The sequence below is a fragment of the Oncorhynchus gorbuscha genome, linkage group LG19 (genome assembly GCF_021184085.1).
Source record: "Oncorhynchus gorbuscha isolate QuinsamMale2020 ecotype Even-year linkage group LG19, OgorEven_v1.0, whole genome shotgun sequence".
Taxonomy (NCBI): Eukaryota; Metazoa; Chordata; class Actinopteri; order Salmoniformes; family Salmonidae; genus Oncorhynchus; species Oncorhynchus gorbuscha.
Genome location: NC_060191.1, coordinates 43647611 through 43672631, shown reverse-complemented (window position 1 = coordinate 43672631; position 25021 = coordinate 43647611). Strand labels below are relative to the sequence as shown.

Here is a 25021-nt window from a genome sequence, read left to right as displayed (position 1 = left end):
TGGTGCACGATGAGACAAGGATATCCTTACCGGCCAAACCGGCCCTAACCCGGACGACGCTAGGCCAATTGTGCGTCGCCCCATGGAGCTCCCGGTCTCGGCCGGTTACGACAGAGCCTGGGCGCGAACCCAGAGTCTCTGGGAGCACAGCTGGCGCTGCAGTACAGCGCCCTTAACCACCCGGGAGGCCCTGGAGTCCAGCTTTTAATCTCCACCTTTTCATCCTTCTCTCCCTGCAGACTGGCATGAGCTGAACCATGTTATGATCCCAACCCCCAAGATTGGGTAGTGCTTTGGAAAAATACGCACCTGGGATGTTACCTTAACAGACGTCCGGACAGGCTTCATTTGGGGTAGGACATGTAACATATTGCTGATATCATGGTAAATGTTCAGATATATTGCACATGTTACAGTCTCCCATGATTAGCTTCAATGCTTCAGGTGACTCTGTCTCAGCCTGGGATACAAGGTCATGAATCTAGTTGGCAGCTATTTGGATGTCAGCGGAGGACGCTATGTAAACAATAAATAATCAGACCTGATTTATTTCCTGTGGCAGGTCGTATGGCCATAGGTTAAGGGCAAGGAGTTCAATGTCTTTAGTGCAGACCTTGTGCTTAGTTGTAAATGTGGGCAGGATTGCAGTACTTCGCAACTTTAAAACACTTTAAACAGAAAAACAAAAACAGGAAGAGACGAGCACAAATGACCGTGTCGCTGCAAGAACAGACGCCACAACACTCCAATCTCAGCCCCAAAATGGATGTAGCAACTGCACATGGCCCCTTTAAGTCTTCATCAAATGTCAGAGAGGATTATGGATGTTTAAAAAAAAATCCTAAATAGGATTTGTAGTGGCAAGTAGCTACAGGCTGGTTACCTTTGAGGATGTTCTGAGCAGTCTGGACACAGCGCAGAGAGGGCGAACAGTACACAAAGTCTATCACTGTGTTGCTCTCCAACAACGCGTCGCCTGCAACACAGACAGACAAATAGACAGGGGAATAGATTGTCATCACGCTGCAATGAAACATGAGATATGGAATTGGGCAGATAACATAGCCTACTACTATGTGTTGACAACCACATACCCACTATTCGTGCTTGTGTGGAACCAAACACAGTGATGGGGGTGTCCATGTTGTAATCTCTGTGTCCTCCACTCCACATGGGCAGGCTGACTGGCATGTTCAGGTTAGTGCGCACATATCTACCTGTAGAACAGAACACCATAACCCAGCACACTGCTGTTACGGTTTCAAAACCTACAAACAATACTGCTCTTTTATCTATCCTAACAAAAACATCAGATTCATCCAAACTCAAAATGTATGACTCCTTTGAAAGCACACTTGCTTTTAGGATTGCACCTCCAGTACCATTGTTCTGACTCTGCTCACCTTTGGAATCAGAGCACAGTGAAAGCCAGTGTTTCCCAAACACCACATCCATCCGCTCACCGTGCCGGCAGACAAACAGGGTCCGCTTGGGCAGCCGAGAGTGATTGCTGCTGACCCGAAGCACCTAAGAAACAATACAGTGAATTGGGGACTGTCGTGGAAGGATCAGAATTTGTTGGTAACATTTGTACATTTACATTTACATTTAAGTCATTTAGCAGACGCTCTTATCCAGAGCGACTTACAAATTGGTGCATTCACCTTATGACATCCAGTGGAACAGTCACTTTACAATAGTGCATCTAAATCTTAAAGGGGGAGGGGGGGTGAGAGGGATTACTTATCCTATCCTAGGTATTCCTTAAAGAGGTGGGGTTTCAGGTGTCTCGGGAAGGTGGTGATTGACTCCGCTGTCCTGGCGTCGTGAGGGAGTTTGTTCCACCATTGGGGGGCCAAATGTTTAATATTCATCAAATGCGTGTAAGTTACTTCTCATCAGAATGGTATATTTGTATAATACTGTGGTGAGGTTGCAGTTACTTGTTCTATGTCAAAACTAAGTTGCATGGGCCACTGAGAGGGGAGAGGTCAAAGTGTCATCATGTGTAAACGTATCTTTTACTCCCTATCTTTCCCATTTTGGGAAAAGGAGGGTTGCAGTGTCTGGAATCATTCTATGCTCCCTCTAATGTTGTTTCTATCTTAACCTATAGCCTCATTCTCCTCTCCGTGAGTTCATCCAGGAGTGTGTATTTAGAGTGGGTTGTATCGAAATGACAATTTGATATACAGTGCCTTGCGAAAGTATTTGGCCCCCTTGAACTTTGCGACCTTTTGCCACATTTCAGGCTTCAAACATAAAGATATAAAGCTGTATTTTTTTGTGAAGAATCAACAACAAGTGGGACACAATCATGAAGTGGAACGACATTTATTGGATATTTCAAACTTTTTTAACAAATCAAAAACTGAAAAATTGGGCGTGCAAAATTATTCAGCCCCTTTACTTTCAGTGCAGCAAACTCTCTCCAGAAGTTCAGTGAGGATCTCTGAATGATCCAATGTTGACCTAAATGACTAATGATGATGAATACAATCCACCTGTGTGTAATCAAGTCTCCGTATAAATGCACCTGCACTGTGATAGTCTCAGAGGTCCGTTAAAAGCGCAGAGAGCATCATGAAGAACAAGGAACACACCAGGCAGGTCCGGGATACTGTTGTGAAGAAGTTTAAAGCCTGATTTGGTGATAGAGGAAAACATGTTTGAAATGACTAATTATGTATACATTCCAATCAGAAACTGACTAGTCCAAATGCTATAATGTACTGTCCCTCTTGCTCCCTTTCACAATTGTATATAATGTAGTCAGAAAGTTAAGTAACAATGAAGGTCTGTTCTTTAAGTTCATTCAGTTGTACAAATCTCCAGGTGGTGGGAACGGGCCATCTCCAAAATGGTCGGGAATGTTGATTTATGCTGACTGGCCTTGACTTCGTGCTGATAACGCGGAGGCTTGAGAATTAGAGGGGCCCTCTGTTTGTGAAACGGAACGTTTGGAAAACGCTGACGTCATTTTCAGTTTATAACCTGTGGTAATGTGTGTGAGCATTCAGTACTCATCAAGAATAAATGCTGAAGTTGTTTTTTAAGACTGGTCTCTTGCTAATTCATGCAAATTATAAACTTACAACTTATCATGAATTAGAAATGAGTGCGAATTTAATTGGTTTTGGCAATAAAACATAAGGGAATTTAAAATTCCTCTATCATTTGGATACAAAAAGATTTCCCAAGCTTTAAACATCCCAAGGAGCACTGTGCAAGCGATAATATTGAAATGGAAAGAGTATCAGACCACTGCAAATCTGCAAAGACCTGGCCGTCCCTCTAAACTTTCAGCTCATACAAGGAGAAGACTGATCAGAGATGCAGCCAAGAGGCCCATGATCACTCTGGATGAACTGCAGAGGTCTACAGCTGAGGTGGGAGACTCTGTCCATAGGACAACAATCAGTCGTATATTGCACAAATCTGGCCTTTATGGAAGAGTGGCAAGAAGAAAGCCATTTCTTAAAGATATCCATAAAAAGTGTCGTTTAAAGTTTGCCACAAGCCACCTGGGAGACACACCAAACATGTGGAAGAAGGTGCTCTGGTCAGATGAAACCAAAATTGAACTTTTTGGCAACAATGCAAAACGTTATGTTTGGCGTAAAAGCAACACAGCTCATCATTAAAATTGATGGGAAGATGGATGGAGCCAAATACAGGACCATTCTGGAAGAAAACCTGATGGAGTCTGCAAAAGACCTGAGACTGGGACGGAGATTTGTCTTCCAACAAGACAATGATCCAAAACATAAAGCAAAATCTACAATGGAATGGTTCAAAAATAAACATATCCAGGTGTTAGAATGGCCAAGTCAAAGTCCAGACCTGAATCCAATCGAGAATCTGTGGAAAGAACTGAAAACTGCTGTTCACAAATGCTCTCCATCCAACCTCACTGAGCTCGAGCTGTTTTGCAAGGAGTAATAGGAAAAAATTCAGTCTCTCGATGTGCAAAACAGATAGAGACATACCCCAAGCGACTTACAGCTGTAATCGCAGCAAAAGGTGGCGCTACAAAGTATTAACTTAAGGGGGCTGAATAATTTTGCACGCCCAATTTCTTTGTTTTTGATTTGTTAAAATAGTTTGAAATATTCAATAAATGTTGTTCCACTTCATGATTGTGTCCCACTTGTTGTTGATTCTTCACAAAAAAATATGGTTTTATATCTTTATGTTTGAAGCCTGAAATGTGGCAAAAGGTCGCAAAGTTCAAGGGGGCCGAATACTTTCGCAAGGCACTGTATGCCTGTTGATATGGAGGATTTGGTTTATGGTTCTGGGGTTTGGGATAGGAGACAAAGCTGAACGATGAATTATGTCTATGCTGTCTGACTATGTGTTTCTTTGCTATTAAAGGAACTCAGTTAGATTGTAAGGGGGCTCTCAGAGAATTCACTGGAAGACACTGAATTTATCTGAGAGTCACAGGATTTTGATAGAGCTCATATAATTAAAGATGGACTTTTATAACTAACTCTGACGTTTGTGTGTGGTTTGCTCCCATGATTTGGTAAATAGAGGAAATTTCCACGACAGGACTGAAATCCATAACATTTCCCAACATTTTCGAGAATTGATCAGTACACCAAGATTCCTTGATGCCCTTCCAGACTCCCTCTGCCTACCCAAGGACGTCAGAAGACAAAAATCAGTTAACCACCTAACTGAGGAACTCAATTTAACCTTGCCTAATACCCTAGATGCAGTTGCACCCCTAAAAACTAAAAACATTTCTCATAAGAAACTAGCTCCCTGGTATACAGAAAATACCAGAGCTCTGAAGCAAGCTTCCAGAAAATTGGAACGGAAATGGCGCCACACCAAACTGGAAGTCTTCAGACTAGCTTGGAAGGACAGTACCGTGCAGTATCAAAGAGCCCTTACTGCTGCTCGATCATCCTATTTTTCCAACTTAATTGAGGAAAATAAGAACAATTTGAAATTTCTTTTTGATACTGTCGCAAAGCTAACTAAAAAGCAGCATTCCCCAAGTGAAGATGGCTTTCACTTCAGCAGTAATAAATTCATGAACTTCTTTCAAGGAAAATATCATGATTATTAGAAAGCAAATTACGGACTCTTCTTTAAATCTGCGTATTCCTTCAAAGCTCAGTTGTCCTGAGTCTGCACAACTCTGCCAGGACCTAGGATCAAGAGAGACACTCAAGTTTTTTAGTACTGTATCTCTTGACACAATGATGAAAATAATCATGGCCTCTAAACCTTCAAGCTGCATACTGGACCCCCTTCCAACTAAACTACTGAAAGAGCTGCTTTCTGTGCTTGGCCCTCCTATGTTGAACATAATAAACGGCTCTCTATCCACCGGATGTGTACCAAACTTACTAAAAGTGGCAGTAATAAAGCCTCTCTTGAAAAAGCCAAACCTTGACCCAGAAAATATAAAAAACTATCGAATCTCTCAAAATTTTTAGAAAAGGCTGTTGCGCAGCAACTCACTGCCTTCCTGAAGACAAACAATGTATACAAAATGCTTCAGTCTGGTTTTAGACCTCATCATAGCACTGAGACTGCACTTGTGAAGGTGGTAAATGACCTTTTAATGGCATCAGACCGAGGCTCTGCATCTATCATCGTGCTCCTAGACCTTAGTGCTGCTTTTGATACCATCGATCACCACATTCTTTTGGAGAGATTGGAAACGCAAATTGGTCTACATGGACAAGTTCTGGCCTGGTTTAGATCTTATCTGTCCAAAAGATATCAGTTTGTCTCTGTGAATGGTTTGTCCTCTGACAAATCAGCTGTAAATTTCGGTGTTCCTCCTATTGTTTTCACTATATATTTTAACTCTTGGGGATGTCATTCGAAAACATAATGTTAACTTTCACTGCTATGCGGATGATACACAGCTGTACATTTCAATGAAACTTGGTGAAGCCCCAAAATTGCCCTCGCTACAAGCCTCTGTTTCAGACATAAGGAAGTGGATAGCGGCAAACTTTCTACTTTTAAACTCAGACAAAACAGAGATGCTTGTTCTAGGTCCCAAGAAACAAAGAGATCTTCTGTTGAATCTGACAACTAATCTTAATGGTTGTACAGTCGTCTCAAATAAAACTGTGAAGGACCTCGGCGTTACTCTGAACCCTGATCTCTCTCTTTTGACGAACATATCAAGACTGTTTCAGGGACAGCTTTTTTCCATCTACGTAACATTGCAAAAATCAGAAACTTTCTATCCAAAAATTATGCAGAAAAATTAATCCATGCTTTTGTTACTTCTAGGTTAGACTACTGCAATGCTCTACCTTCCAGCTACCCAGACAAAGCACTAAATAATCTTCAGATAGTGCTAAATACGGATGCTAGAATCCTTACTAGAACCAAAAAAATGTATCACATTACTCCAGTGCTAGCCTACCTACACTTGCTTCCTGTCAAGGCAAGGGCTGATTTCAAGGTTTTACTGCTAACCTACAAAGCATTACATGGGCTTGCTCCTACCTATCTCTCTGATTTGGTCCTGCCGTACATACCTTCATGTACGCTACGGCCACAAGACGCAGGCCTCCTAATTGTCCCTAGAATTTCTAAGCAAACAGCTGGAGGCAGGGCTTTCTCCTATAGAGCTACATTGTTATGGAATGGTCTGCCTACCCATGTGAGAGATGCAAACACGGTCTCAACCTTTAAGTCTTTAGTGAAGACTCATCTCCTCAGTGGGTCATATGATTGAGTGTAGTCTGGCCCAGGAGTGTGAAGGTGAACGGAAAGGCTCTGGAGCAACGAACCGCTCTTACTGTCTCTGCCTGGCCGGTTCCCCTCTTTCCACTGGGATTCTCTGCCTCTAACCCTATTACAGGGGCTGAGTCACTGGCTTACTGGTGCTCTTTCATGCCGTCCCTAGGAGGGTGCGTCACTTGAGTGAGTTGAGTCACTGATGTGATCTTCCTGTCTGGGTTGGCGACCCCCCCCCCCTTGGGTAGTGCCGTGGCGGAGCCTTGTCTCAGGATGGTAAGTTGGTGGTTGAAGATATCCCTCTCGTGGTGTGAGGGCTGTGCTTTGGCAAAGTGGGTGGGGTTATATCCTTCCTGTTTGGCCCTGTCCAGGGGTATCATCGGATGGGGCCACAGTGTCTCCTGACCCCTCCTGTCTCAGCCTCCAGTATTTATGCTGCAGTAGTTTATGTGTCGGGGGCTAGGGTCAGTTTGTTATATCTGGAGTACTTCTCCTGTCTTATCTGGTGTCCTGTGTGTATTTAAGTATGCTCTCTCTAATTCTCTCTTTCGGAGGACCTGAGCCCTAGGACCATGCCTCAGGACTACCTGGCATGATGACTCCTTGCTGTCCCCAGTCCACCTGGCCGTGCTGCTGCTCCAGTTTCAACTGTTCTGCCTGTGGCTATGGAATCCTGACCTGTTCACCGGACATGCTACCTGTCCCAGACCTATTATTTGACCATGCTGGTCATTTATGAACATTTGAACATCTTGGCCATGTTCTGTTATAATCGCCACCCTGCACAGCCAGAAGAGGACTGGCCACCCCTCATAGCTTGGTTCCTCTCTAGGTTAATCCTAGGTTTTGGCCTTTCCAGGGAGTTTTTCCGAGCCATCGTGCTTCAACACCTGCATTGCTTGCTGTTTGGGGTTTTAGGCTGGGTTTCTGTACAGCACTTTGTGATATCAGTTGATGTACGAAGGGCAATATAAATACATTTGATTTGATTTACACCAGAAAAACAGCTTTGCTAATGAAGCAAGGGTATTATAGTTTTGTCATTTTATATTTGTTTTTTATTTAAAAAATGTATTGTGAGAAAAAAACGTACAAACTAAAACTGAACATAATTCATGATTGTTTTTATTATATTTGAGTTTGTTTTGGAGTCAAAGATAATATTTTCCATGTAGTTTTAGTTTGTTAATTATTTTATTTCAGTTTACTAAAATAGTTTTTTCATGATTCGTTTTAATTTTAATCCAACCCTGAATTGAAGTCATTCTTCAAGAATAAGAATAATCCTTTTTCAAGATTAAATGCTAGGCACTAGTTATCCTGGTCAGGAAAAGCTCCTGGCCCTAAAAATCACAAATGTATGGTTTAGTTAAAGAGACTTCCTTCTGTCCAGTACCTGCATGGGATGACAGATGAGGCTCAGGGTGGGTGTGTCCCCAGGGCTTGTGTTGTCGAGGAGACGGCTGTCCAGCAGCCCATCGAATAGGCCCCTTTCCCTGCTCACTTTGTCTGAGGGGGCAGAGCAACTGAAGAAGGAGTGTGATCTGCACAGGGTAGAGGACACAGATGACAAGAGTAGAGGACAGGTTAGAGGACACACATACTCACTAGTACTCATTCATCACTACTGACTACTGAGCAGAACTCTCCACTCTCTTCTACAGTTCCTTCGGGATTGAATGAATTGAAATGGAATTGACCCCAGCCCCCATGTTGTGGACCGAGCGCTGTAAGTAAGGAGCTGGTGAAAATAATACATTCTCAAACTGGCACAGCACATTCTGAGGGCTCACCCGTGGAAGACCCAGGTGTCACACTCGTCTGCCCGGCTGACGTAGTTTTCAGGCAATAGGCCGGACAGCCCCGTGGCCAGGGAGGACCCGTAGACCCAGCCCTCGCTAGTGTTGTTCTGCTCCAAGGGAGACATGAAGACAAAGTCGCCCGGGACCAGCTCCAGCTCGTCCTCATTCTGAGGGGTGTAGGGATACATCACGCGCAGCGTCTGCAACAGGGGGAAGGAAGGACACAGCTTGAGAACACCCATGCCGTATCTAGCACCAGAATACAGTACAATGCAAGGCTATAGGTGTAAATGAGCAAGCCTGTAAAGGGTCACTCTGATATTTACAGTCCTTTCTAAATTAATTATACTGTATATTCCCATTCTTGAAGAATATAACTTATTATACATGCCTCATGAGCTTGTATTGTAAAATGTACAAGGTCCATGTCATGGTATTGATTAGTAGAAAGTACAAGAGTAGTATTGGATGTGAAATGAAGGTGGACAGGGTTTGCGTCAGAAAACAAGGTGGTTATTATTACCTCATGATTGGCAAACCGTATGTCCCGGGAAAAAAGGACAGCCAGCCAATCACAGCCTAGCTTCACCTCGATTCCCTTAGCCAGCTTTTCCAGGGAGGTCAGGTGACTGGTGGGGAAGTGGTAGGCTAACGTCACATGGAGCTGCTTCTTATGGGGCTCTAAATGGACATCTGAGACAGAGAGAGGAGGAACGAGTGAATAAAGGTAAATAATATGAAGAAAGTCACCTGTGTGCTTGCGCGCACACACATTTTCTTAATGGGTGTTATGATCAAGACCGTACACTCTTAGAAAAAAAGGTACCCAAAAGGGTACTGAAGGCTGTCCCTATAGGAGAACCCTTTGAATAACCCTTTTTTGGTTCCAGGTAGAACCCCATTTGGGTTCAATGTAGAACCCTTTCCACAGAGGGTCCTAACATGGAACTCAAAAGGGTTCTACCAGGAACCAAAAAGGGTTCACCTCTTTTGGAACCCTTTTTTCTAAGATTGTAGGCAGCTCATGAGTTTTTTATTTTGGCGAAGCTTACAATTTATCCTACCATTTCTGCGTGCCATGGAACTATAGGCCATACCTTCCACTTTCAACTAAGTAATATAGGCCTAAAGGCAACAAATAAAAACAGTAGAAAATCTCTACTCCACCTATCTGCCTCACTTTCTATCTGTCTTGAGCTATCCTTAGGGAAGTGCAACATTGTATCAACTCAGCAGGTTGCGTGCTCAGGCGTGTGCTCGCCCTCAACGTTATCAGACCAGAGAAACCACACACATGCTCATTGTTCACATGGAGCACACCAAACAAAAGTCAATGAAAAAATTGACAAAACTCCTAAATGATGGTTATGAAATAAACCAACAGAACAGAAATGTCTGTAACCAAATGAAGGAGATTAATGCTACATTTACCAGGCCCACTGGTTACATATGTAATGTTGATTGATAAAAAATAAACAATCAAAGGGCCAACAATTCACACAATGAAACAATGAATGTGCAACAATTGGCAGGAGACAGCGGAGAATATTCTGGAGAGCTGAGTGCATGCATTCTGGAGATTGGGTGTGTGTCCAGGTGTCACAGGCAGAGAGAGTCCCTACCAGCTTTTCTGGCAGCCTCGGAAGCAAAGTCGGCAGCAAACTGCTTGAGGACCTCTGCGATCTGCTCCTCAACAAAGAGTCCTATGAAGTTGAAGGAGGTGTAGAGCTCCAGGGGCAGGGGGCTAGGGAAACGACCCCTCCATTGGTCCACCGTGGCCTGCAGGGCCTCCAACAGGGCGTCCACCTTGTTGTCTGCACACTGGGGGTCAGGGTAGAGTCTGAGTACCACACAAACACTTAGTCTTACATCAACAATAGTGCCAGTTCTCCAAACATAGACAGTCTAGTCCTGGATTTAGAAGTCTGCTCAATTGAGAATTGCCATTAAAAGCACGTTTTAGTCCGGGACTGGGACTGTGTCTGGGAAACTGGCCCGTACTAGACAGATGATACAGTCTCTTGACCTCAATGGGACTTCCTGGGTAAATACACACTTAGAAAAAAGGGTTACAAAAGGGTTCTTCACAGTCCCCATAGGAGAACCCTTTTCAGTTACAGGTAGAAACTTTGTTGGTTACAGTTAGAACTATTTTTCTACATGGAACTCAAAAGGGTTCTACTTGGAACCAATTAGTGTTTTTTAAAGGGTTCTCCTATTGGAACAGCCAAAGAACACCTTTGTGAGTGTAGGTTCAATTAAAATGTTATAAATAAAAATAAAGAGTCATACGTCAATGTTAAGTAACAGAATCATAATACTTCATGGTGAGCTGAATTAGAGGAGCATCCATGTGTTGATGTATGACCGTGAGGCCCTGGGCTCACCATGAAGAACTGGCAGAGTGTGATGTGGGGGAAGATGTTGTGGGCCTTGTTCTTTCCGCAGGAGACTCGGGATTGCTGCCAGAAGTGATGGAGCTGATTCTGCAGGGGTCCGCTGGGGCGCAGGTACAGGACGTACTCTCTGGGCAACGGGTCATCCAGGAAGGGGTCATCCACATGGGAGAACAGCCTGAGGAAGAGCAGGAGAAGAGGAGGAGGAGGCTTAACAATGACTGAGGTAGAAGATGGGTGGGGGTGGGTGGGCTCCAATGTAGCTGTTTTTATCTCAATATAAAATCATTTCTGGGTAACAATTAAGTACCTTACTGTGATTGTTTTCAATTAAAATTGTCAAAAGTAAAGCAGAAAATTGCTTCTTAGGAAAGAGCCAAGCAAGGATTTAGCTAGGACTGTCTGGGAGTGGTCTGAGTAGGTAGCGGAAGGTTTGGAACTCTCTTTCTTATTGGTCTATTAACAGATTTACCACCTGGGGATGTCAAGCAGAAAAAACAAGCAGACATTTCAGGCCGTCTTTTCAAACAGCTCCTACACTAAAAGGGCATTATCATAACCTTCACAATTTCACAGTATCATTTCAACCTCATAGTGTGGAAATATATATAAAACACAAGAACATAGTTTTTGACTGCAGTGAGCCTTGAAAGAATTATAGTCATTCACACCTGGCTAAATAGTAAGAGTACACACATACGCAGTACAGCAGAGGGCAGCATCACACTTACCATAACTTTATCACAGTTCAACATGGGTCATCTCTGGGAGTGTATGTATGTGTGTGTTAGAACTCACCAGTCACATGCTGCCTGTACATTCCTGCCTCCTGTTGATACAAGTGCCTTCAATCTGCAAAGATGGAAAACAGTGATGGCTACAATGCTTCCCTTTGAAGGTTTTATTTCCAATGCTTGTATGCAGTCTCCTTATTTGCATCCACTTATGGTATATTGTAACATTGTTACTAAACTATTTAATGAGATGTTGTATGGTGAAGGCATATATAGCCTACATATGGTGAATCTCACTTCTCTTTATAGCCATACCGAGAGGGACAAGGTCAGAGTTGACCATCTCTGTTCCCTATTTGACCATCTCTGTTCCCTATTTGTCTCAGATAAGTGACAAAAGCTACATCCCAAATGGCACCCTAGTGCCTATTGGAACCCATCAAAAGTAGCGCACAATATAGGGAAAAGGGCGCCATTTGGGAGACACAAATGCATTCTTCGAAATGTTGGTCGATATTGTTCAGCATGTCCAGTAACGCATCATCAACACCCCTGGAGGCGAGGTGTGCCAATTGGTTTGGCCTGTTGTTTTTAGGTATTGGGAAAATCAGTCACTTCTTCCAAGAGTTTGGAATTATCCCACTGTTCAGTGACAGCTGGAACAACTTCTAGAACGGTAATGCGAGCTGGTCTGCGCGTGTCTGAAGTGCCTTGTTCCTGACGCCGTCAGGACCATGTCCTTGTCCTTGTCCTTGTCCTTGAAAACGTTTTCTATTTTTTTTTGTTCTGCCTTGCACTCTTTCATTTTGCTTTTGAGTTGCCTCTGAATATTTGTCCTGTCCTTGTTACTGCCACCTGATTTAAACACTCACTTTTTCGGGTTGAGAAGCTCTTTTAATTCCTGAGTTACCCACGATTTATTACTGGGGAAGATGTTGCCTTCCTTTTTCGGAATAACGAGATCCTCACAGAAACGGATGTACTCAGAGACGGTATCCGCTGCCTCTTCCAGGTCATCGGCGCTGTCCGTCAGGGCTGCAGTCAGTGGACTCACAACAGTCCTGGTGGCTGTGTCTTTAGTCATGGAGAGTCCGGTTTAGCAGGAGTAGCTCAGCCATTATTATTATATTTATCTTCTATTTTAACTAGGTAAGTTAGTTAAGAACAAATTCTTATTTCCAATGACGGCCTAAACAGTTCAGTCTGATATAGTGGACAGTTATGCTAAGCTAATCATACCGTTTTAATAAGAAAGAGTGGAGGAGATGAAATGAACAACCCACGTCACATAATTTCCACTCAGACATTTCAAATGTCAAAATCAATTCATCTACGAAAATAGACACACGTGCTCAGTCACTCCCCAAAATGGCAGACTGCACAGTATGTGACAAAATGACTACCTCTACTACTGCGTTGTGAGACAGCTTCCTAAATCCGGCAGCACCTGGAGGCCTGGTTAACAAGCAGTGGAGGGAGCATGCTGATTCAATTATTCTTATTAGACCCTCAGAATCTAATTAGAGACTACTCAAGGGAAGGGGGGGAAAAAAGTGGAAATTGCTAATGCAATTTTCCACTCTGGGGACTATAATCTCCATGGCACCCGCAGTGGTGGAGAACAAGAGAGGACCTAGTTCCGAGACCTGGTGGACACTAGTAGTGAGACCAGGTGGTGCAGAGACCCTCTCCAATGTAAATGTTTATGTACATTTCTGACTAACGGGAGGGATGCAGAGCGTCTCAGGGCTCTGATCTGGGTCTGGTTTGGACAGGGCACTAAAAAGTGGTCTGGCACCAAATGGCACAATATTGCTTCAGTTCAGCTGACTTCTGTACCCGCACACAGGTCGACGCAACAGTGTCAAAAGGGTATGGGAGAGCAAATGCATAGGAACAACAAACTCAATGTGTGCATGTGTATCTTCAACATTTCATCATTCTCCACGCAATAGAGGTAGAGTGCCCCAGAGATGTGTTGCCTTCTTCTCCCGCATCCCACTTTCCCCAGCAGAAGCCCCTAGGGAACCCCCAGGTGCCAGGTCATCTGGAAGAAACACGTCGCAGCTGAAAAGGGAGATTGTTCAGATGTAATCTGCAAACAGAAACTTGAGTCAATAAACCATAGCTGTGCTTCCGCTGAGGATCCCACACAGTCCCTGGTCGCTCGTTCCTCCTTCTCTTCATCCTCAATATCTGCCATTGTTATATTCATCTTGCCTATCAGCAGAATTCCCACTCCAGTGGGTTCGTTTACTACTTGTACTTCTTTAAAGTAACTGTCCAGAGGAAATCTCTGTATTCTGTTAACTCTTAACACCAATCATTTTGTTGACTTATCCTGTCCTTGTATTTGTGGCCAAAGCATAAATAAATGAACAAATAAATATATATTTTTTGTGTCCGTTTCCACACCGCCCCTGCTACATCTGTGTACATGACAAGCCCTGTCCAAGAGTTGGAGCTAAATGTGGCCTATGTACCAAGTGTGAATCAGAGAGGTGTAGCGATCTCATCACTCTAACTGAATATGTTAGGTGCACAACACAATCATACATACAAAAGCCACAGTTGTATGAGTTCAGCTACATTCAGCTCAGAATAGTTCCGACCGCAATGGATAAGACAGCCAGCTGCTTTTGACTTGTGGCTTGCTCTCCGTTCTAGAGATCCTCTGTGAACTGCACAGACCTCCTGAAAGAGGTAACGAGAGCCTTCCCCCTGTCCGGCTGTCTATGGGCTGCGCTGAAATGAAACCCCCAAGAGTATCGCAGTGCTTCCCCATCCACACTTCATATGCTTCTGTCAGGAAAAGCCTCAGAAGTACATCAGCTGAGGACAACGTGGTCGGTCTTTCTCAGATCTGAATGAGGTGTAAAATAAGCTGCGGTCACCGGTATCTAAAAGGTGAAGATCATACGCCTTGCAATCAGCGGGAACGGCTGGAATGAAGAGAGAAACAGCGTGACTGCTAGATCCCGGCCACATGTGAACACATCGTAGGCGAAGTTGGCAGAGACACTGAAGGCTGTGCTGTGCTGTGCTGTGCTGTGCTGTGCTGTGCTGTGCTGTGCTGTGCTGTGCTGTGCTGTGCTGTGCTGTGCTGTGCTGTGCTGTGCTGTGCTGTGGTTGTCCACCACAGCAGGATGAGAGAAACCTCAAGTATGAACATGGTGTAGAAACTGACTCTTAACTGCTGTATTTTCTGCTCCCTGAATTCATTTGAATTCAATTCAACTTTATTTCCCCCTAGGGCTACTACAATAAATAAAGTTCCCAGAATATACTTTTTATTGAGCGGTAAAGTAGTTTTACCAGGGCTGGGATGAATTTAGAAATGGATTTCAAATGAATATCATTATGTCTGTATTTGAATTATATTTGAAGGGTTATTAGACTGTTGTGTGTCTGTAGCATGGAAGAGCTTCATCGTGAGGTATTCATTTACACTATTACCCCCACACACCCATGTCTTGCTTCGCAGTTTCCCAACCTATCACATCTGTCCTACAACCACATGATATCAACCATCCCACACGTCCATGTGCACTTGTAATCAACTACATTTTGCTCTGTGAGTTTGGGTTCAAGGGAACCGAGAGGTTTGGATCCGGTGGGATCCAGTTTCTTCCAGAACGGATGAAGTACAGATGCTGTACAACATTCTGTTTTGCGAGATAATTACATTTTTGTCCAATCTAGGAATAACAAAATAAATATATACATTTCAAAACACACAATGTTGTCTGCAACTGATCAAAGTACGGTGGAAATCAATGTAGAAGAGCGTCCGTGAGACCCTTCTCACCATACCCCAAGTTACCATTCTCTAGGAGTCTCTTCAGATCATACAGTGCATTCGTAAAGTATTCAAACCCCTTCTCATTTTCCCCATTTTGTTACATTACACCTTTATTCTAAAATTGATACAAAAATCTACACACAATACCCCATAATGACACATTTTTGCAAATGTATAAAACATGTCAAATAGAAATACCTTATTTACATAAGTATTCAGACCCTTTGCTATGAGACTTGAAATTGAGCTCCTGCATCCTGTTTCCATTGATCATCCTTGAGATGTTTCTACAACTTTATTTGAGTCCAACTGTGGTAAATCCAATTGATTGGACATGATTTGGTAAGGCACCTAGTCTATATAAGGTCCCACAGTTGACAGTGCATGTCAGAGCAAAAACCAAGCCATGAGGTTGAAGGAATTGCCCGTAGAGCTCCGAGACAGGATTATGACGAGGCCCAGATCTGTGGAAGGGTCCCAAAAATATATACTGCATTGAAGATCCTCAAGAACACAGTGGCCTCCATCACTCTTAAATGGAAGAAGTTTGGAAACACCAAGACTCTTCCTAGAGCTGGCTGCCCGGCCAAACTGAGCATTCGGGGATAAGGGCCTTTGTCAGGGAGGTGACCAAGAACCCAATGGTCACTTTGACAGAGCTCCTCTGTGGAGATGGGAGAACCTTCTAAAGGACAATCATCTCTGCAGCACTCAACCAATCACGCCTTTATGGTAGAGCGACCAGACAGAGCCACTTCTCAGTGAAAGGCACAACAGCCTGTTTGGAGTTTGCCTAAAGGAACCTAAAGGACTCTCAGACCATAAGAAACATGATTCTCTGGTCTGATGAAACCAAGATTGAACTCTTTGGCCTGAATGCCAAGCTTCATGTCTGGAGGAAACCTGCCACCATCCCTACGGTGAAGCATGGTGGTGGCAGCATCATGGTGTGGGGATGTTTTTCAGCAGCAGGGACAGGGAGACTAGTCAGGATCAAGGGAAAGATTAACAGAGCAAAGTACAGCAAGATTCTGCTCCAGAGCGCTCAAGACCTCAGACTTGGGCAAAGGTTCCCCTTCCAACAGGACAACAACCCTAAACACACAGCTAAGACAACGCAGGAGTGGCTTCGGAACAAGTCTCTGGATGTCCTTGAGTGTCCCAGCCAGAGCCCAGACTTGAACCTGATCGAACATCTCTGGAGAGACCTGAAAATAGCTGTGCAGCAACGCTCCCCATCCAACCTGACAGAGCTTGAGAGGATCTGCAGAGAAGAATGGGAGAAACTCCCCAAATACAGGTGTGCCAAGCTTGTAGTGTCATACCCAAGAAGACTCAAGGCTGTAATTGCTGCCAAAGGTGCATCAACAAAGTACTGAGTAAATTGTCTGACAACTTATGTAAATGAGATATTTCATACAATTCTTTACAAAAAAATTCTCAAACCTGTATTTGCTTTGTTATTATGGGGTATTGTGTGTAGATTGATGAGTAAAACAACAATGGAATCCATTTTAGAATAAGGCTGTAACAAAATGTGGAACAAGTCAAGGAGCCTGAATACGTTTCGAATGCACTGTAGATAAAAATCTCTCGTGACAGTCTTAAACATCTAGTGGCTTGGTTGTGGGTGCCGAGAGTAGTGCAATAATAACTGTTCAAATAGCATAGAAATACATCCTCTGCTACAGTGTATTGAGCGACATGGGAAGTCAGTTTCTCTCAGTCCATGCTGATCATGATCTGTTCTAGTGTATTTCTATACCCATGGAAACCCACACACAGTACTAGTGCTGGGAATTGCCACGGACCTCCCAATAAGATGTGTACAGCGATTCTTACGTATCGATGTGTATTACAATTCATTACTGTCATTTTATTGCGATTTGATGTTCAAACATATTGCTCATCGTGTGCCTGCGGCAGAGGGACAAGAGAGAGCCATAAGAAAACACGTTTTTTGATCAGTCATGGAAATAAAAGTGCTGAAAACAAAATTGGCTCCATTTAAAAAAAGAAGAAGATGGGAAACAAGCTATGAAGGAGAAATACTGGAGTTTGGTGCAGGTACAGCACACCAGCGGCAAAATAATATTGTCAAAATGATACAATACGATATATCATCAACAATAATATCTCAATATATAACTGGATCGATTGTTCCCCCTATCACTATACAGTACCCTGCAATACAATAAACAGTGCATGTGCATTGGAAAACAGTTTGTCAGTATTAATAGTAAATGCTTACAGCCTAGATAGATAATCTACCATTCCATAATCTATTGATATACCACTGACAATGCAGTGTAATATACAACACATATCATACTTTTCAGTCAATTGTTTCACCTTGTGTTACACGGATTGCATGTTATTAAGATCACACTCAGTGGTTGTAAAGGATTGTATCATACAAACTATACATTCTTGAAGGTGAGAAAACCACTCGCTTTGTTTTAACACCCACTACGCTATGAAAGTGAGAGAGATCCTGTGTGCTTCTCCAGACAGGAAGAGGAACAGACAAGGTACTAAGCAGGACGCCCCCACAATCAGTTCACTCGTGTACGGAATTGTGTAGTACGCCGAGTGTATATGTGTTTGTCTGTGTGTGCGCGCGCGCGCCGTGCGTGTTTTTGAGGTGTACAAAAGAACTAATACGTCCTTATCCAGCACTGCAGAGAAATTTACATTACTCCGTCTGACAAACACAATGTGTGACGGCCCACATAATGGGGCAGAAAAACAAGTACACACGGAGACAATGACTAATATTGTCCAAAGGTTCTGAAAAATAATTGACTATGAAGATGAGGAAACCAGGGGTTTAGTCAGCCTTTAAGCTGAACTTTAGTCACTTTATTTCCATGTGTTGAAAGACTGAATCATAAGGCACAATTGATACCTAAATGGCTGCGTTTCAACTCAGGGCGCGTTTTCGTTGGGCAGCACAATAGACAGCTGACAAAACGCCTTTTAAAAGGTAAGTAATGTTTGAGCCGATATTTCCAGTCTCAGTCTCTCTCTCTCTCTCTCTCTCTCTCTCTCTCTCTCTCTCTCTCTCTCTCTCTCTCTCTCTCCCTCTCTCTCTCTCTCTCTCTCTCTCTCTCTCCCTCTCTCTCTCTCTCCCTCTCGCTCCCCCTCTCTCTCCCTCTCTCTCTCTCCCTCTCTCTCTCTCCCTCTCGCTCCCTCTCTCTCCCTCTCTCTCCCTCTCAACTGCTTTGTTCTATTCACGGAAGATTGTATTTGTCCTAGGAGACTTTGTTTCTCCCGGTATTGTGCTGTGATGGGGGGAGAATTCCGTCCTCCTAACATTAATAGAACCAATCAGATTTGTCATGTTTTCCTGTCCATTGTTACAACCGCTATGTGTCTGCTTGCCTCTACACTCAGACAGCCAAACAGAAACACAAGGAAGTGGTATAATACCTTGAGAGAGGTCTTTGTTGATCTACTCACAGGAGCTGTGAAGAAGATGTGTTTTTGAATTGAAAGTTAGAGGTTCTCAATTTAATGAATTGAATTAAATTAAACCAATTTAAACAGCATTGTAACGTTGGAATAACACTTATCATTGCACTGTGGCTTACACACATTCCCGCAGGCAGGCAGGCACGTACACACAGACATTATTATTAATAACAACGTGTCAATGTAGAAGATTCTAATCCCTCACTCACATGCAGACTCTCGCTGGATTCAGTGACGTTTTTACTGACTAATTCTCTGCTGTGTTTTCCTCTCATTATGCATTTCATTGATGTCTAGAGGAAGACTCGAGGGGTAAATGAAAGACTTACTGTTCAGACAAAATCCCCCCACTGTGCTCTACCACACTGACTGCAATTATCTACCATGCTACAATTATGCTCTAATTATTTGTGAGGGAGGCCTTCACTTATCCACAGTTTTTTTTCTCACAAAGCTGTCATCCATAAACTGCCAAACGATTCACAAAAGTGTTTCTCTTGCCTCATTATATCTACTAATGCAGTCGGTGCCAATTTGTGTCTCCACAAAACCAGTGACCACAAAACAAATCACAGGGGTACACACAACGGTGGTCAAACAATTTGACCCAGACAAAGATTGTGCTTAACTATGTAGTATTCCAAATATATAACATTGAGAAGGGGCTACTGTTGAACTTCTTCACATGAATATAGGAACACAACCATTCGGCCTTTCTTCTCAATTTGACATTTATGTGTAAAAACAATATTGTACTGAAATATTCAGAACCATAAAACGTGTGCATTTTCTTCACCTTGAACTATTTTTGCTTTTTAAATTATTAGTCAAGTGTAAAGGAAAACACATTTATTATGCAGGTATGATGAGCAATATTCATTTAATGCTGCATGCCTACGAACAGAATCAAACAGTCAGTGAACTGTTTATTACGAACTAGAGCACTAAACACAGCTTTCCTTCCCCCACAGACAATATAGTCCACCTGAGCACCTCAGCCTACAGTAGAGCACCTCGGCCTAGAGTAGAGCACCTCGGCCTAGAGTAGAGCACCTCGGCCTAGAGTAGAGCACCTCGGCCTAGAGTAGAGCACCTCGGCCTACAGTAGAACACCTCGGCCTACAGTAGAACACCTCGGCCTACAGTAGAACACCTCGGCCTACAGTAGAGCACCTCGGCCTTTAGTAGAGCACCTCGGCCTACAGTAGAGCACCTCGGCCTACAGTAGAGCACCTCGGCCTAGAGTAGAGCACCTCGGCATAGAGTAGAGCACCTCGGCCTACAGTAGAGCACCTCGGCCTACAGTAGAGCACCTCGGCCTACAGTAGAGCACCTCGGCCTACAGTAGAGCACCTCGGCCTACAGTAGAGCACCTCGGCATAGAGTAGAGCACCTCGGCCTACAGTAGAGCACCTCGGCCTACAGTAGAGCACCTCGGCCTACAGTAGAACACCACTCTAATACACATGGAATTAAATCAAATGCTGTTGCATGTCTCTATTGTCTGTTATGGTGTTAAATAGATACTCTTGCATATTGTCTTAGTAAGGGAACTGCTGTATAAAATAGGAACGAATCTGTACATATGGCATGTGTTATACATTCAAATGCCTATTTGATACAAATCAGATGAAGAGACTGCTGGTTAAGGAAGGAACCATCCAGTTCAGAAATGAACCATCCAGTTCAGAAAGACAGTGTGCACAGCCACAACCCGTAAAAGACACACTTTCCTTGTCATTACAGCTCTACCACAGAGCCAAGAAACCACCTCTGGTTCAGTGCCTATTCTACGGACACAGAAAACAAGGGTATCTTTGTAACTAATGGCATTACTTAGGCTATAAAACACATTGCTGTTTCTCCAGTGAGTTGTTTTTGACTCTAGGTTGGTACACACCTTTGTTTTTCACATTGCTAGTGGGGAGGTAGGTGAAAGCTGGATACAGTGTGCTGGACATAAAATATGGATAACAATATTACCAGCATACATAGAGTAGCCATGTACTGTGTACATAAAAATGATAAAGCAGGCTGCCTCACATATGGGCATCAGAATATCGTTGCATAGGCACACAGTATGAGGGCAAATGCATTTTGATGTAATCATTTCATCATTCACGCACCGTCGTCATACAAAAGTGCATCCATTGTGATTTCATTTCTGATCATTTGGACCCAATCTGCAGAGAACTGGCAAGGAGTTGGAGTTCCCTCACGTAGTGACACCAGCCAGTGGATGGATGCCGCATGAGGCTGGAAGCAATGAGGCTGGAAGCATGAGGCTGGAAGGACACTAGCTCTTGGATTGGCTGTCGCAGTTCTGGCAAAGGTAGCACTGACACATATGGCCCGGCCACAACTAAACACACACACACAGACGCACACACACACAGACACACACACAAATATATAAAGGGGGGAAAAGGATGGCTAGCAAAAAAAGGAATTACCAACAGACCAAATTGCATCCACACATTTCCAAGCAGGATTAGCTCTGCTTACTGCTCATGCCTGTGTGAGGGGAAGGGACAAAAAGGCTGGACTGTATATGTGCTTGGTCTCACATGTGTCCACTGCAAAGGTCCAAGTGGTCTGTCGCTGGTGGCATCACTGAACAGATGCAACACTGAACGAGCCCCGTATGCCTTAATGCAAACAACAGCTGCCTCGCAGGCCACGGGGACTGAGAGAGAGGGGCAGAGACGGTACTAGTAGCAGAGGGGACAGAAGGAGCACAGCTGCCAGTCCCAAAATATGCCAAGGCGGGCACCTGCGGGTATGTCAGCAACTGTGGCCAGGCCTCGTCAAAGTCGTCAGCCTGGAGAGACAATAGGCAGTATTGAGGAGAGCAGACTGGCACACTTCTGCCTTTGTGCAGGTCACCCATGGGATTTTGAAGAAGAGTCTTCTTAACTGACCCTACTGATTGATATTGGAGACAACAATGACGACATGATTTGGTATCTGAGCGTCTGGACAGAGCAAAGATACACTATGGAGGTTTAGTTGTTTGCTAATAGTTTACGTTCAATTTTGGCTTCAATCTTGGCTGAGGTTCATTATATAATATGAATCCATTTCTTATCTCATGAAACCACATTAATTCTTAGTTTTAATCAAATAATATATGTTTTGCTCATGGGTGTGGGGAGGTGTGCCACTTGCTGGCCAATTGAGGTCATTTCAGGACAATATTTCTATCCAAATGTTCTGTATAGCCTCTTTAACTGGTCCTGATGTGTGATGTTGGAGAACAATGCTTACATTATCTGGTGCCCTGAGTTTCCAGACAGCATTTTGAAAGGCATTAGGGACATGCAGGTTATCTTCAGTAATGTAACTCTCTTAGGAAGGAAACACATGACATGTACACACCCTAGCATGATCCTCCCGATAACGAGCGACAGCGATGTGGCGTTGATGCAGCGTCAGTGCAGCGTTGGCCTGTAAACTTAACACCGGCTCTTAGAATTTGAATATGTATGATGAAATGCCTGAAGGCTCCAGTGGTAAACATGTGAACCCGACTGGCACGTCAAACAAAGCAATCCAAGGAACTCTCATTTACAAAACTATTTCAAAGACAGAGAAAATGACCTGAAAAAAAAAACAAAAAACAAACAAAAACAAACAATTTCCATCATCTTTTGTCATCGTGGATAATAAAAGTGTTTTTCTATATCCAATGTTGCTGCCAGAAGAAGGGGGGGGGGGGGGTGGCGACAGCAATCTCCTTGAAAGTAGACAGGTTCCACTGTGTCAGCCCCTGTGTTGTCCACACATGTTCCAACGCTTCAGACTTTCCAGCCACAGCTAACAGATATGGCTTACTGTTGCCTCAGCCTCTCAAAGTCCCCCTCATCATCACAGCAGAAGGCAAGGCGGGAACAGCACATAGGGACCAGCATATTTACACAATTTTCCACAAACCTCCCCGGCAAATACTCAGAACATTACAGAGGAGAGTTATTTTAAAAAAGTATAAACTAAACTGCTTAGAAACAGGGGGAAATGTGCTGAGACAGCATTCATAGCATACTGTGTTACTTGAACTGCCACCACGCTGCAATGTTCAGAGTTCTCAAAAGCAGTGTTTGCCTGCGCTAAACCAAATCGTATGTGCCAGAAATATCCCTGGAAGCTGCAGTGCATTGCAATTTTGGATTAGGCGGTGAGCGTAGCTAATTGCTCAAAGCCGCATTTACTACTACACAGGATATGTGTGGTGAACATCCCTGGAAAAGAGTCACGTGCAGAATAATGAGATATTATACACCTACTCTTTTCCAGCTTTTCCTTGGAGTAAATATAATCATCAGAACATGATAAGACATACAGTACATACAGAATATAGATATAGAGTAAATGTATTGTTATAAAGACACTGTATAGGTTATGTCTTACTAAATATATGTGTGAGGGAGGCCTTTAGAGGAATCATGTGCCATTCCAGACTAGCTGTCGCCATTGGTGTCGGCTAATGGGTATCCTAATAAATCAAATCAAAAATCAAAACGATACCAGGGCTCAACTCTGTCCCCTGTTCCAATGAATTAACACTGTTTAGTTAGTCATAGCAGATACTGAGGGAGAAACGACAAACCTCAAGGGCAGCAGTTGACCAAAGCATCTCCGAGGCATATTGTTTTGAGCCCTTGATGTAAATGCAAACCAAAAGAGTGATTTGTTTGTAGACTGGGATAAAGATGTCAGTCAGTGGCAGAAAATAGGGTATCTGGTTTCATACCCTCTGGTCATTGTTTCATACCCTCTGGTCATTGTTTTATACCCTCTGGTCATTGTTTCATACCCTCTGGTCATTGTTTCATACCCTCTGGTCATTGTTTCATACCCTCTGGTCATTGTTTCATACCCTCTGGTCATTGTTTCATACCCTCTGGTCATTGTTCTATACCCTCTGGTCATTGTTTCATACCCTCTGGTCATTGTTTCATACCCTCTGGTCATTGTTTCATACCCTCTGGTCATTGTTCTATACCCTCTGGTCATTGTTTCATACCCTCTGGTCATTGTTTCATACCCTCTGGTCATTGTTTCATGGTCATTGTTTCATACCCTCTGGTCATTGTTTCATACCCTCTGGTCATTGTTTCATACCCTCTGGTCATTGTTTCATACCCTCTGGTCATTGTTTTATACCCTCTGGTCATTGTTTCATACCCTCTGGTCATTGTTTCATACCCTCTGGTCATTGTTTCATACCCTCTGGTCATTGTTCTATACCCTCTGGTCATTGTTTCATACCCTCTGGTCATTGTTCTATACCCTCTGGTCATTGTTTCATACCCTCTGGTCATTGTTTCATACCCTCTGGTCATTGTTCTATACCCTCTGGTCATTGTTTCATACCCTCTGGTCATTGTTTCATACCCTCTGGTCATTGTTTCATACCCTCTGGTCATTGTTCTATACCCTCTGGTCATTGTTTCATACCCTCTGGTCATTGTTTTATACCCTCTGGTCATTGTTTTATACCCTCTATTCTTGTGTTGTATGTTGAGTGCATCATTTACTATCAACCAAATCAAAAGGAACTAACACCAAACAGACATTGAAGTGAAATGAGAGAGGGCTTTTCCCCCTAAGGGCAGAGTTGTACATTAGACATAACAACTACACCAGTATACTGAGTCTCAGTGTCTTTACAGAACCAACCGAGTAGCCTCAAGTACAGGGTCAAATCATTGGCTCTTGGGGGTGCCCTAAAAAATGTATATACATTAGGGGTTCAAGCAGCGAAGCTGTGTTGTATTTGTGTATTATTCTGGTTCTCTGTGGATTTAGTCAAAGATGTGAATTCCAGTGAAATGGCAAGGCCTAGGAGGGCGCAACTTGGCATAATGGTAAAGGCCCATGGGCCACGCTCTCATGCAATGCCATGCCAATTGGCGAGATGGTGGTGCTATAACAAGCAATTGAAAGGTCAGTACATAGGTTCCTCTTTCGCGCCTTATGGTCAGATGGTTGCCATACCAGGCGGTGACACAACTGGTCAAGATGCTCTCGATGGTGCAGTTTGATAACATTTTTATGATCTGGGGACCCATGCCAAATCTTTTCAGTCTC

General features: G+C 43.5%; 1 protein-coding gene across 1 annotated transcript in view; it reads right to left on the bottom strand.

The window, feature by feature from the left end:
- Positions 1 to 25021, bottom strand: part of LOC124004788 (ubiquitin-associated and SH3 domain-containing protein B-like) — a 39147-nt gene that overhangs the window by 9236 nt on the left and 4890 nt on the right. Inside the window, exons 2-10 of the mRNA XM_046313584.1 lie at positions 11720 to 11773; positions 10913 to 11099; positions 10148 to 10346; positions 9049 to 9218; positions 8517 to 8725; positions 8120 to 8267; positions 1404 to 1527; positions 1095 to 1217; positions 884 to 976 (exon numbers count right to left, since the gene is read on the bottom strand). Coding sequence (XP_046169540.1) covers positions 884 to 976; positions 1095 to 1217; positions 1404 to 1527; positions 8120 to 8267; positions 8517 to 8725; positions 9049 to 9218; positions 10148 to 10346; positions 10913 to 11099; positions 11720 to 11773 — 1307 coding nt within the window. The remainder of the gene's footprint in view (positions 1 to 883; positions 977 to 1094; positions 1218 to 1403; positions 1528 to 8119; positions 8268 to 8516; positions 8726 to 9048; positions 9219 to 10147; positions 10347 to 10912; positions 11100 to 11719; positions 11774 to 25021) is intronic.